This window comes from Ovis aries, chromosome 5, assembly GCF_016772045.2.
Source record: "Ovis aries strain OAR_USU_Benz2616 breed Rambouillet chromosome 5, ARS-UI_Ramb_v3.0, whole genome shotgun sequence".
Classification (NCBI taxonomy): Eukaryota; Metazoa; Chordata; class Mammalia; order Artiodactyla; family Bovidae; genus Ovis; species Ovis aries.
In genome coordinates this window covers 105,759,042-105,772,688 of record NC_056058.1, presented here as the reverse complement: position 1 = coordinate 105,772,688, position 13,647 = coordinate 105,759,042, and the positions used below count along the sequence as shown (strand labels likewise).

The 13,647-nt window shown below is 46.0% G+C and overlaps 1 protein-coding gene across 11 annotated transcripts in view; it reads right to left on the bottom strand.

Annotated features, from left to right (window-relative positions):
• Positions 1-1,721: 1,721 nt before the first annotated feature.
• The window catches only part of FER (FER tyrosine kinase), a 456,675-nt gene continuing 444,749 nt past the window's right edge, over positions 1,722-13,647 (bottom strand). For all 11 annotated transcript variants that reach the window (XM_042251005.2, XM_060416072.1, XM_060416073.1 and 8 more), the window contains 2 exons: positions 12,039-12,161; positions 1,722-10,716 (listed from right to left, as the gene is read on the bottom strand). In XM_042251005.2, coding sequence (XP_042106939.1) covers positions 10,574-10,716; positions 12,039-12,161 — 266 coding nt within the window. In that variant the 3' untranslated portion in view covers positions 1,722-10,573. The remainder of the gene's footprint in view (positions 10,717-12,038; positions 12,162-13,647) is intronic.

The following is a 13,647-nucleotide window of genomic DNA, read 5'->3' as shown; positions in this document are numbered from 1 at the left end:
TGCCCTCTGGGGAGCTTAGCGAGAGGAATGAGCTAGAAGGCCATCTGGAGGCCCCAAGGTCAACAGGAGGGTAGAGAATGAGGTTGGGAATGGGAGGAAACTGGTGCGCTCTGGGGCACCAGAGTCTCCTAGAAGCAAGGTTTTCCTAGGAGCAGTGCCCTGCAGCAGCGCCTCCTGTCCTTCAAGACTGTCTCGGAGAAAGGCTCCAACTGGGTTAATAAAGAAAGATTATGGGTCAGCCCTGGGGCTTCCGTAGTGGGGCCTCCAGATACTGAAGAGGGAATCAGGATGCCTTCAGAGAAGCAAAAACCAGTTTAATATTAGGTAATAACTTAGTCCTCCTTATTTTATAAGGGAGAGGACTGTGGCCTACGTAGTGATGTGGCTTGTTCAACTTCACAGACTAGTGAGCGTCCAGCCAGGGATGAGAGCAGAGGCTTTCCAGCCCCGCTCGGTGTCTGCTTTGACTCTGGACGCCTTTGCAGGAGCAGCAGCTGCCTGGTTGCGGTGTATTCGAGTTGGGCCTGAGTGTGTTGGTCAGTCCGATCGTAGAAGATTTGGGGAATTAAAAAACGCACTTTATCGAGACTCAGCTTCTCACGGAAGGAACCATCACCAATACTTTTAATTAACAGAAACGAATTCTTCCACCTATGTTTTTTCACACATTACCACCATCTGAAGAAATCGTTATCCAGAGGTGGAGGTACGGTGAAGGGTAGGGCGTTAAAAAGTGCAGGGAATTTCAGAGATGCTGTCCATCTGAACTGGGGAGTGGGGCTCCCGTCCTACAGCTGACATCCCCTGGTGATGGACGCACCTGGTCCTGCTCAACTGAAGTCTAACAGCACGGGGCTGTTGGATGTTGCATCAGATGTCAAGCCTGCTAGAGATGAGAGTGCCATCGCAGACAGATGGTCAGGAGCTACAGTGAAGGGGTCACCAGGGGCCACAGACACGCCGAGTGCTGCGGGTGCAGGAGGCTCAGAGTGGGCCGTGTGGGCTCTGTCGGCCCAAGAAGCTGGAGCGGCTACACCCCCCCGCCCCCCTGGCGGGAAACCTGGGCTTCTGAGAGGGCTGTGCTTGCCCTTCCTAATGCAAGGCCGAGGAGGGGACAGGGCTGTGCTTGCCCTTCCTAATGCAAGGCTGAGGAGGGGACAGGGCCTGGTGTAGCGCAGGGGAGCCCATGTAAATACCACAGCCTGCGTCTTAGAAAGATATTGACTTGCCGACTGAAGGGGAAGCAGAAGCCCAGCATCTTGGCCCCGTGACCCGCCCAGCCCCGAACACAAGCCGTCAAGGGTGCACACGGGTAACTGCCACACAGCAGCGGCTTGCCGAGTCTCTTTCCAAACATCCCTTTCAGCCACCTTTCTCCCCTGAATCCTCTTGTTATGTCTAAACAAATCCTGCTATGAAGCAGCAGCTGCAGAAACCCTGGCAAACAGTCCACACAGAGAAATGGGACTTGAACTTCAGTCTCGATTTCTAAACAGAGGAAGCAGTGATCAGACTGGAAGCAACACATGCCCATTGTCATCAGAATGCATAAGCTTCATTACAGAGAAACTGAAAGCTAATAATTTCCTAAACGCTATTCATCCCTAGGAGGCCAGTTACCATGGAAACCTCTCCTCCCTTTTCTTCTGCTTAGAGAATATTTATACGGAATAGGAAGAGAAACATAAACACAATGGGAAGATTAAACAGACGAGGCACGGTTTGCTACAGATGTTTTACATTTATTATAAGAATACAGTTTACAAAAAAGTCCCACCGATCTATGAGCGGTAATTGGTCTATTGGAAACGAAAAAGGGGCTATTCAAAAATGATCTACGCATACAAAAATGATGAAATTGTGTTTTAAAAAAGTAGAAAACCATTTAAAAACACCCTATGTTAGCCAAAGTGTATTTCTTCTGAATGTAAAACTAACAATTAAATAAGTGTTAAATACAGATCCGCATTAAAAACGGTAAAAGACAAGACAGCTACCCACCCAGATATCCATCTCATTCATTTTCAGACTTGTTTTACAAAGCAAGGCAAACTCACCAAAGGCCTTGCTTGTGTGTCTTACACTTGAGCTTTTAATGAGAGGCACCCTATTTCCAGTGTTTCTTTAATCTGCTTCACAAATATATTATTTTAAACTAACAACAGAAGCCCACAGGTGCTTTAACCTGACAACATTGGTACTGAAAGGAAGCCGTGACCCAGAGTGCCCTGCTGGAAACGAGGCTTCCCAGCGGAGGCCCGCACCATGGGGGCTGAGGGCAGGCCCGTTCCTCCGCACCCCCAACCCTTGTCTTTTAACAAAGGGGAGCGGGAGCAACCCAGAAAGGCACATTCCTGCTGCACTCACTGTGGCCCGCACCAGGGGCCATCCACCTTGGGCCAGAGTGCCACCGTCCCACGGCCCAGAAAACATCTGTACGTTTTGTCTTTGCTTCCCGTGTGCTTGCGCTCCCCGAAGTCAGGGCTGTTCCTGGAACTGTGACAACTTGGCCTGATTCTCCTGTATTTATATGGCTTTTCCTAACCCTATGTGGTTGTATGGCTATGACTTTAGAGAGGTCCGATTGTTCAGGGCACTCACCAGACCAAACCAAGAGAAAACACCAAGAAACCATACTGTAAAGTCAGCAGAACTCACACCACCACCAAGCCCTGCTGGACTCATGTTACTTAAGCAGGCTGTCTGCTTTGATATATTTAGCATGAGGTAAGCATGAAATCTATACACCTCTGCCCAGCCAAGCTGTTTCAGTAGGAAATCTCAGTGCCGAAGGAGAATGGCCACTGGTCCTTGGTGAGAGTCTGGTTCTGTCGCAGGCTGGCATGGGGAAACTGACACTTCATATGGTGAAATGGTCATCAAGCAAGAGGGAGCTTCATGTTTTCTGGCTACTGTGGGCATGAACCTGAAAGAACCAAAACCCCTGTCTAGCAGGTCCCCTTTATCTTTGATTTTGATTTGATGCTCAGAACCTATAGCTGGGATTGGATTTAGAATCACAGGGGATTATAAAACATACTTGTTATGGGGAATCAGGTGAGCCTTCTGGAACCAATCTCTTTGACACGAAAGTCAAAAATAGTGAATTCCATTAAAACATGTATATTTTCTGTGCATCTCAAGTGTGAAAGGCCTAGGATCAGAAGAGAAATCATGGCAAGTAAGTTCATTTCTGTTGGAATTGGTCTTCCACAAAGCAATTAGTCCGGCAGGGAATGGGCCGCCATGGCATCTTGTTGTCTAAATATAAGACCTGCCACACTTTGGGTTAGGGGAAAACATTCACAGTCGCATTAAGTATGGCTCTGGACACCATGCCCTCTGCATTTGCTTACAACAGTTGGTCATTTCTTAACATCAGGCAAGGAAGTTTACTTCTACCAAGTCAAACTATTTGCAAAAGGAAAATTTCTAGGTAATAATATTTTGCCCCCCACCCCCCACCCCACTCTTTCATGTTTGAAAAAACAAAAACATGGATTAACAAGCTTGCAAAACTGCCAGGATGGTCCTCTTGCCTGGGATCTCAGTAATAACTTTCAAGATTCCCTCTTAGCCCTTACATTTCTGAATCCAGGGCACTTAGAAATTTAAGTTCCTATCAGGGGTTGGAGGGAGGGCATTTAGTTTTTTGCTTCATAAATATCTTTCAGGTAACCCAAAAGATGACCCCCACCAAGGCTGTACAATTTGACATGAAGAAAATAAATGTTTGGAAACAACTTCGTTTTTCATCCTCAGATTTTTGCAGTTTTAATGTGGGAATTGGGATTTATTTTTTTAATGGCCATCTTATACTCATCCTGTGTACACTGCTATTTCCCACTAACATCTGTCCTATTCTTTCAAAATAAGACACTAGCTGCTGCTAAGATGAACTGCCTGGGTGGTTCCAGTTTTCTCAGGGGTGTTTTAACTGAGTACAGAGAGATGAAAATAGTGTTTCTGTCATCACTTTAATTGTTGAAATCTGGTTCCTTAGTGTGTCATTTTAGAATCTGCTTTGGATAGATTCTGGAAGGTGCTTATTCTAAGATGTCCACAGACAAGACAGTGATGTTTGGCTTTGGAGGAAGAGTACTGCTCTGGGAGAACCTTGAAGGCAGAGCTTGGTTTCAACACAATGGCGCTTTGGGGTCTGAATCTCTAGGTGGATGCCTTATTTTAAATTGGAGTCTTCATAATTGCTACCCTCATTTCTGAAGCGATGAAACAACTCTTTGACACTGTACAACTGAAATACTTTCAGACATTTCCTGACAAGAGGAGAGTGAAGGAAACAATAAAACTTACTGGCAGAGAAGAGTGGAGTGGGAAGACTGAAAATCTCCAGAGGCTGAAAACAGCCATTAGTGTTTTGGCATTTCTCTGGAGGAGGTAGGTCACCTAACGAGCTTCCTCGGCCAAGTCAGCAGGCTGCTTCCCCGGGCGCGTCTTGGTCCTTCCGTCCTGGGACAGTCTCCCAAGAGCTGACTGGTCACGCACATGCCACCCAGTTGTCCCGTGTCCTCCAGAGACCATGACACGGCCTCTCGGTGTTCCGAGCTGCATCTGCCCGGGGCCTCTCACAGAGCGTGTGCCGTCGACCTGGTGGGTGGATGCCTGGGAGCTCCCTGGGAGGCACCCTGAGCACCTGAGAAGCTCTTTGGTCTAGGCTGATGAAGACACTGCCTGATAAAAGCTGATGAGAGAAGGCTCTTCTGTTTTGTTAAAAAGATTAAGAAACTGGGTGTGAGAGAAAAAAATCAGTACCAACCAGAAACAAAAAAAAAGAAAACAGACAAACTGGCACCCAGCAGGGTTCCTTGAACCTGACGTGGCAGACATTGAGAAAAAGTTCCCAAATGGATAAGGCTGCTACCTTATTACAAATTGCTGCTACCAGGCTCATTACCATTACTGAGAACATTTCATTCTTCCATAGAACACTCATATCTTCTGACTTCAGCGGTAACGTTTGGGAAGGTAATGTCTGAATTCAAGATGTGAATCTTTTTAGTGACTCTTAAATGTTCTTCTCTGGAAGCTCCTACAAGCCTGCTGGCAAGGAGGGAAGCGGAAATCTGTTCACATCGCAAGCTGGAGGCCCTCAGGAGGGACCTTTTCCTGCATAAAATACAACGTGGGTGCTCTCACTGCAGTCTTCCTCCAGCGCTGACCCCTCGGACACACGTGCACCACCTTCAGCTCTTCACTGCTTAAGAGGTGGGCTGAACCTGTCCTGTCTGCCCTCTTCCAGAAGAACCATGCAACAGTGGCTTCCTCTTGAGAGTACCGGGAACGCAGAGAAAATCAGATCAATGGCTGACTTGGTGTCCTTTAAGAAATGTTGCAGGGACTCAAGACCTACATGACTGTAGTAACATACAGCGGGAAGCAGCTCAAAACTCCCCTTGAGGGCTGCCCTCCCTCGCTGAGCTGCCTGCATTTGCTGGCGGATGAGCCCCCGAGTCACCGTGCTGGTTCTCCGTGCTTGCTCTTCTGCCCTTTGGTCTTCCTTCCTGGTGTCTCTGCCTTGCCTTCCGTGTCTGACCTTGGCTGGCCAGGCTGTGCAGAGATGGGCTTCAGGATGGTGCCCAGATTGCTTTCCCTCCCATGCCACCAGTGTAAAGACAAGGAGCACTGCTATTCAACGGTCGTTTTCCTCCCACCCTGCTGGACTGCATGCTTTCCCAGAGCAGAGCTCATCCCAGGAAGGTGTCCCTGGGGTGCCTCTCGGAGCCCGTGAGTTAACATCTGCCGCAAGGTGAAGCAGCATTGATCTCAGCATGCACTCCCTTCTATGTGACCAGCCCCACTGCAACCACATTTCTAGTAAGGTGTGAGTAATCAGTGATTGACTTTACGAAACAGGATCACTAACTCACATATAGAGAGACTTTGAGTAGTCTTTGTTGAGTCTGAACACACGTGGCCAAACCTGCAAGCTGTCCAGACTGTGAGCGTGTGTCAGCCAGCAAGGCATCAGCTCAGAGCGAGGGACGGGACACAGCTCCCGTGGACGGGAGAGGGGTTGGCTCGCCTGCATAAAGGCCCCACGCTGGCAGGTGACCTCTCTGCTTCTGCTAAACGTTGCGTGGGGGAAGGCGCTGACCTGCTGGCCCTACCCTCCTCAGGCCCCCCAGCGACACCGTCAAGAGTCTTGGTTCCAGTTTAACTACCTGACAGTCTCCGTAGGGGCTGAGTCTTCCTGCCGCAGAGGAATCTTTCTCTTCCTTCTTTGCACATGCTCGCCTCGGCGTCTAATTAGCAGAGGCGCTGAAGCCTACGCTCATCACTTCTCCACAATTTAAAGTGATCAGGAATTTAGTACAGTAGGGTTTTCCTCCCACCTCAGAATCTCAGTCCTTACTAGGCAGCTGAGTTTTAATGTCTACACTTAACAATTCAGAATGTAACCTTTGAATCAGCATGAGGCAGTAGGATGGTTTCAAAGGGGTAATAAATATTTCCTTAAATCGAATTATGACTGAGACATATAGTTTACACACCTTCTGTATTATAGCATTGTCTTCTAAAGGAGAATTTTGTGGGACTCTGCAACTGTGCCAGTATCTCCTTCAAGTAGGTAATCATGGTATGTGAAATCCTGACTTCTAAATCAGTGTATTTTCTTTGGCAGAAATTAAGATGTGATTTTGGATCCTCCCAAATAATACAGTATTCAGACTTGATATGAAACTCAAAAGAGAGAAAATAAATAAAACTAAAATATTTAATAAAAAATTTTCTGGTATTTATAAGCAAATCAGAGTTAGTAATAAAAGAGGTAACACTTTATTTTAATGGTAAACTTTCATGCTAACTTAATAGTATAATGGAAGTGTAATATAAACTCATTTTCATATAAAATCTTTTTCCTTTAATTAACATATGAACACATAAAGAAACCGTGTCTTCTGCAGTTATGTGCCCCTTTGTTGTCTTTCGTATTTTGCATTTATTCTGTTTGAGTGAGGGCTGTGACCTCCTAAATACAAAAATTAGTCTTCATGTGACTCAGAACAGTGTTTACAGACAGTCAATTCTGTTGATAGGAAACATCTAAAATACCAATCTTGTGATGGGGGAGTATGTGTATGTAAAAGGAAGGTTAAGGCAAACTACTTCTTTTTAGAAAATATCAGCTAATCTCACTTCAGAGGACACACAGTCCCAGAACAGGGCCCACAGGGCACACTCAGGAAGGTTTTCAGGTGCACCCGTCTCACCAGAATAAACCAGGAAGCGGTGTGACTGAGGTAACTGAATGATGACCTTGACGGGACTTTCTGTGTTGCCGTTTCTGTGTTTACCCCACTATAAGGTCCTCGGTGTGTGGCATATAATTAAAACACTTTCTTCATGACACGTGCCACACCAGAGTTGTGACGCTGTAGCTATCTCAGTGGTATTGGCCAAACTTCATGTGAGACCACGCGGCACAGCTGAAACACGAGGTGAACAGACACAAGAAAATCGGCCTGTGTTTAAAGGAAATGAAGACTGTTTCGGTGACCGAACATTCTTTTAAAAACGACCCTCAAATGAAAAAAGTTGTGAAATATGAAAACTGGCTGAAACACTTAGACTCATGTTCTACACTGATAATGCTAGTGAGAGGCTTCAATAATACAGTATTTGTGATAAAACGGTGGATTATGGATGAAGAACTATATTGACTTAAATTTGGGAGATAAAAGAGAAATGTTTACATGAGATCTGTCACTTGGGACCCAGTGACAGGATGGACTGAAATGAAACCTCCGGGTTTGAGCATCTAAACTAAGCCTATTCATACCCTTTATTATTATTTCCTGGAAGAGAAAGAGAATATTGGCTTTGGGAAGTAACCTTAGGTTACATGGAACACAAAATAATTTTAGGTTTCTTGTGTTGATAATAAATGCCTACCTGACAGTAAAAGATTTCTTTCCTTGAAAAATGATGACCGACCTGTCTATTTCTCATACAGGTTCCTTGGTGACTCAAGACAGAAAAATGCAGGTGAGGGTCCAGCTGCCTGGGCTCACCTGCCCCCTACTCTGTAGTCATAAATTTAAGGAATGATGGCAGAAACGGAACAGGAGAAGAGATGCAAGAGAATGAAAACCCACTCACAACACAGATGTGGCCTGGCTGAATTACATTCAGACCAGCGGCAGTTTTGGTTACCACTGTTTCCTTACTAAACAAGTCTATTTTGTATGTTTCTGAAGCCCTCTTTCCCTACATCAACTTTCAAATTCAGAGGAGTATTTGCATGTGAGCTTTCTGGGTATGGATTAGCCTCCTAAAGTACATAATCCCAATAATTATCAGTGACAGAAGGGATGAATAAATCATGCTTTAAGCACAACAAAATTAATGGTAAAAAAGTGGTCTGCGTAAGGTTTTCATAATGCATGTGCCTATTATTAAAGTGAATATTCTATACAACTGATATGACCCTGAAAGAAGTTATTAATCCTGAACTATACCACAGCCTGCTTTGGGATACAGAATAAGATAGAATTTAAATGCTGCGGATGTCACGACGTTATGAAAAGCTTCTTTAATTTAAGCATAGAGATATGATGTGAATTGTAAATTCTAATGGCCTGGATGAGTGAAATATCAAAGCCGTGTTCGTTCTTTCCACCAGAATGCAAAGATTAAGCTTCAGGTCTTGTTCTCAAAATTAAAGCCCAAACCTTCATTCTCTCTCTTTGCTGAGAGCTAAGCTTTGGGGCTGCTAAGTGATGGGAGGCTGTTTTTGTTTTTAATAAAGGATGCTACAGAAGTGCACTTGGAAGCATTGGCAAAGGGCGGAAATGTCCCTGTTTTATTCCTGCTTTTGAAAGCTGGCAAGTGAGTGTAGAGTAGAGCTCTTAATCTTGAGTCTGTGCTATGATCTACTGCAGTTTATGCCATCAAAAGGTTTCACTTACTCATCATATTTGACAGAAGGGAAACAAAGCTGCTTTTAAAAGAAGTTGCCTTGTGTATTGCATTATTTTTGAGGGCAAGTTTATTATGCTTTCATTTGAGTCCGAATGTGGTAATCATGAAACGTATGAGACTCACACACACACAGCCCCTTTTCTCTTCACCATTATTCCCTGCGCAGTGATATTCCCAGGAGGAAGCGGGTGGATGGGGCGGGAGGCATTTCCATCCCATAAACGCCTGCACTGAATGGCAGACCAAAGGATCGCTGCTGTGCGTCTGGACACAGGCCGGAGCACGCACTAAAAGCTCCCAGGCCACATTTACCCCTGAGCGTGACCGTCTCTTACACACACGTGTTTCCTGAGGCAACTATATACAGAACATGGGGTAAGTTCCCTGGATGCAGCTAAGAGTCAGCCGAAGAGAATCCTAGTTTAAACCCGGCAGCGTTTTCCCCGTGACACATCTCCACGCTGCGCTCACAGCTGTCCGCCAACGGTAAGAGTTCCCAGGTAGCGCCGTGAGAGCAAGTGAACAGGGAGCGGACAAAGCAGGCGCCTCTACAGCTTCCTCCTCGATAATGCTCCTCTGACTGCGGAGCCGTCCACTCCGCTCCCAGCTGCCTGACTTCCTGGTATTGTCTGTGTGTGTGGTGGTGGTGGTGGGGGGGGGGGGGGGGAGCGTGCACACATGCCCGGGTGCACGCACAGGAATGCTTATGGACTAGGGCCATTCAGTTCGGACCGCCCTGGACAGCGGCGCGGGTGAACGGAACTGAATCCCAGATGTCTCCTCTCAAATGAAGGCGCTTCAAAGCACACTCTGACTTTTGGGGACTTGTGCATTGGAGCTTCCCTAAACAATTTCTGGTCGCCGAGAGGGCTGTACCTAACAGCTCCTGGAAACATTTCTCAGAACCTTGTTCATGAATTCAGATCATAACGTGTGTGTGTCTGTGTGTGTGCACGTGTGTCTGTGTGTGTGCAGGCGTGACTCTGCCACAGGTCACAGCCGTCCAAAACGGCCTCTAAAAGCCGCGGCCTCAACTGCCAGCTCTGTGAGGGGACTCCAGCCACCATCTCCGACAAAAAGGAGGAAAACCACAGCCTGACTGGGAGGACAGAAATGGGAGGGTTCTTATGCTTATTTCTGGCGAGAAAGGAGAAAAATCCCCTGGGAGGTCTGAACAGTTCTCAGTGTGAAGTGATATTTACCAACACGCTCCCGCCCTGGCGGCGCAGAAAGCTGACTTTGGTCGGGACATGCCTCGCAGACACGGCGTGCCGGGCGGCGCACGGACGGACGGAGCGGAGTCCGCGGCCGGGGCGGCAGCGGGGAGCCGGGCCTGAAGGAAAGCGGCCCTGCAGAGCGCCAGAGCTCCCGGTGCGGGCAAGACAGGCGGGCTCCCCGCACGCGAGAGCCCGTGCCTGTCTGCTCCCGCGGGGCTGAGCTAGGCACGCCCGTGCAAGGACTGCTGCTTCAATGCCTTTTTTTTTTTCTTAAACAGCACATATTTTAAAAAACAGTTAATAAAAAAGTAACCTTAGAAGACGGTTGCACACAACACGGTATACACTCATGGTTAACAAGGAGAACAGTATTACTCTGCGGGAGGAGAGGCCACGTCCACGCGGCTCCGTCACTACGTGATCTTCTTCTTGATGGCCGCGAGCTCTTTCTGAAGTTCGCTGAACTTGGGGCGGTTTTCGGGTTTATAATCCCAGCACTTCATCATGATTTTAAATATGTCCTCTGGGCAGTGCTGAGGGGCTGACATCCGGTATCCTGAAGACACAAGAGAAGGACAAAGAATTTAGGATGGGGATAACCAGACATCACTGTTCACACAGGGCATCGCGCAGTTTGCAGTACCCTATGTTGTCGGTTAACAGAAACAAAAATGCCATTTTAGGGCAGGCTGGTTTTTTTTTTTTTTTCCTGTAAGTAATGCAGGTTTTAATATTACAGAGCAACAGCATTACTTCTAGTGCCAGGAACCCATTTTGTGTTTGTGACAAATGAACAAAGCCTGATGTGGGAAACAGCACACACAAGCGCACGTTTTAGCTGCTCCAAGTATTAGCTTTTAGATGCTGTGGGCAGTTTTTTTCTTTTTTTTAAACCACCTCTTCAGCTCAGGTTTCTGAAGGTGAAGAGAGGATGAGGATTTAGAAACATTACCTCAAAAGTGAAATAAGCATGAATACAAGTCATATTGCTTTACAGCTGAGAAGAGTCTTTAATTCATAGTCACCAGGCAGTGTCCCAGCAGGGTGCTGGGTGGGATGCGTGTGCCTGTCCGCATGTCCTCAGGGTTAGGAAGGATGCTGTCAAGCCACCCTCCTGCCCCCAACCCTACAACCATGCCCCCGTGGGGGGGCCTGAAGCTAGGGCGCTGGCATTTGTTGGAAGCCGTGGACACACAGGTCCACGCGAGGGTGTCAGCATTGCATGCTCAGGCCTGCCTTTGGTCTGAGAATACCACCGGGTTTCTTCAGAACTGTTACAAGACTGTCAACTTCTTCCTGGAGTCTAACTACCTTTCAATTAGTAGGGACATTAACGGTGTTTATTTGGCACAGCATAAAAAACAGATACTGTTCCTGAGCCTCTTAACTGTTTCCCTGGAAAAGAGTGAACGGCACAGCCTTGCAGATGTTGTGCTAGGCAGAGGGAGTGGAAGAAGAGCCTAGAGCCTTCTGTTTCCAAGGTGCTGGGATGTTCCCAAGGCTTTGTCGTTGGTTTTTGCTGTGTGCAGATGTACCAACACCTTTTTGATTGGGCTTTGCTGACAGCTCGTGATAAAGAATCCACCTGCCAAGCAGGAGACCTGGCTTCGATCCCTGGGTTGCAAAGATCCCCTGGAGAAGGAAACAGCAACCCAACCAGTATTCTTGCCTTTGAAATCCCATGGACAGAGGAGCCTGGTGGGCCACAGTCCATGGGGTCACAGAGTCAGACATGTCTGAGTGACTAAACACACACACAAACTTGTGTCTATCATGTACCCAAACAGCATCGCCTTCCTCTGTCTGGGAAAAGCAGACGCAGCCTCAGCCTGCCCCGGTGTCGGCCGTGAACACTGCTACCCTGTGTCTTGAACTCACCTCTTTCCACCTGTTCCCGGGCCTGCTGGTTTGTCATTCCAGGGTAGGGGCAGACCCCCAGGCTGAAGGTCTCCCAGAGCAGGATGCCGAAGCTCCACACGTCACTCTCAGAACTGTATCTCCCTGGAGGGCGGACAAATCACAGCCAGCGCACTGGGTAAGCAGGTGACAATTTCTGATTGTGTATGTCTGTGTCAGTCACATGTTTAAACTTACCAGGGACTCAACAATTAGTGATCTTACTCTCTTGCCTCGTTTTGCTTTCCAGGAGGAGTAATACACCAATTAAATGAACAGTCTTCAGGTTGTTAGTTTAACCAAACCACCATCCAAATCACATTTCCCCACCAAGAACACACACTCACTCACTGTGCAAGCTTACTCTCTCTGTGGCCTCTAAATGAGCTGGATGGTTTATATAAAAAAGATATAAATTTGTATACATCAATGCCTAGGAGATTAAATAAGCTGGGAGTTATGTAATTTTGTTTTCTGCCTGCATTCAATTTCTTTCTACTGAAATTACAAAGTTAGAGAAGCAAGGAAAGTTTCTTAACTTTAGTTTTTTTACTCTTCACTGTTGACAGATATTCTTACATGCCTAAAGGTCTCATTTTCTCCACTGACAGTTTCATTTATGGAAAATTCATTTTTATGTGTTTTGAATAGAGTAGAAATTAACAGCTCACTGATAAAAACAACTTCTTTAAGTTACATGGTGCCTTGTTTTGTCAAAATATCTTGGTGCACCTGTTTTACTGAATTACATAAGCTAAGCTCTTGGTTTTGTTTTTTCCGTGATAATCTTCTAGACAAACAGAGATAAAAGCCAAACAAAGATACCTTCTGGAATGAATGTGACATCAAGGAGCGGAAGCAAAAAGGCTATGAATTTCCAACATACTTCTGCCTTATAAATGCCTGATTTATAAATGCCCTGATTTATAAATGCCTAGCCTCTAAAAATGTCTTGTTAATTTGGGTAGGATGGCCTTTTTCTCTTTCTTGCAAACAGTACAAGGAAATAGCACAATAGTGCTATGCTAACTGCTCTGACGTCAGAGATTGGAGCGTTCTGGGGGATCATCATCTCCAGCTGTGTGAATTAGTTTCCTTCTTACTAGGTAATAATTATGGACATTCACTATGTGAGTCGATTAGTTGCCTTGTCTGTACATCAACTTTTTTCATGCCTGACATCCAATGATTTAAAGCTTTTTATGAAAATTATTCAGTGGCCGCTAGTTTAGACTAATTAACTCTTCAAAGACGTGTACAGCCCAGAGAACTCAATGCCTTTTTGTTAGACGATATCTGGGAAGAGGTCAAGAAGGGCCACTTGTGCTGTAAACCAAAATCACACTCTGGAAGTGAAAGCTTATAACCTAACTCTGTGACCTGACTTTTGAATCTGGTTTTAACTGGATTATTTTAAGGAATTAATTAGTATTCTTATTGAGGTATAATTGACATATAACATTATATGAGTTTCAGTTGTACAGCATGATGACTCACTATTTGTATCTATTGCAAAATAATCACAGTAAGTCTAGTTAACACTATCATCCACTGTCACAAAAAATTTTTTTCTTGTGATGAGAACTTTAAG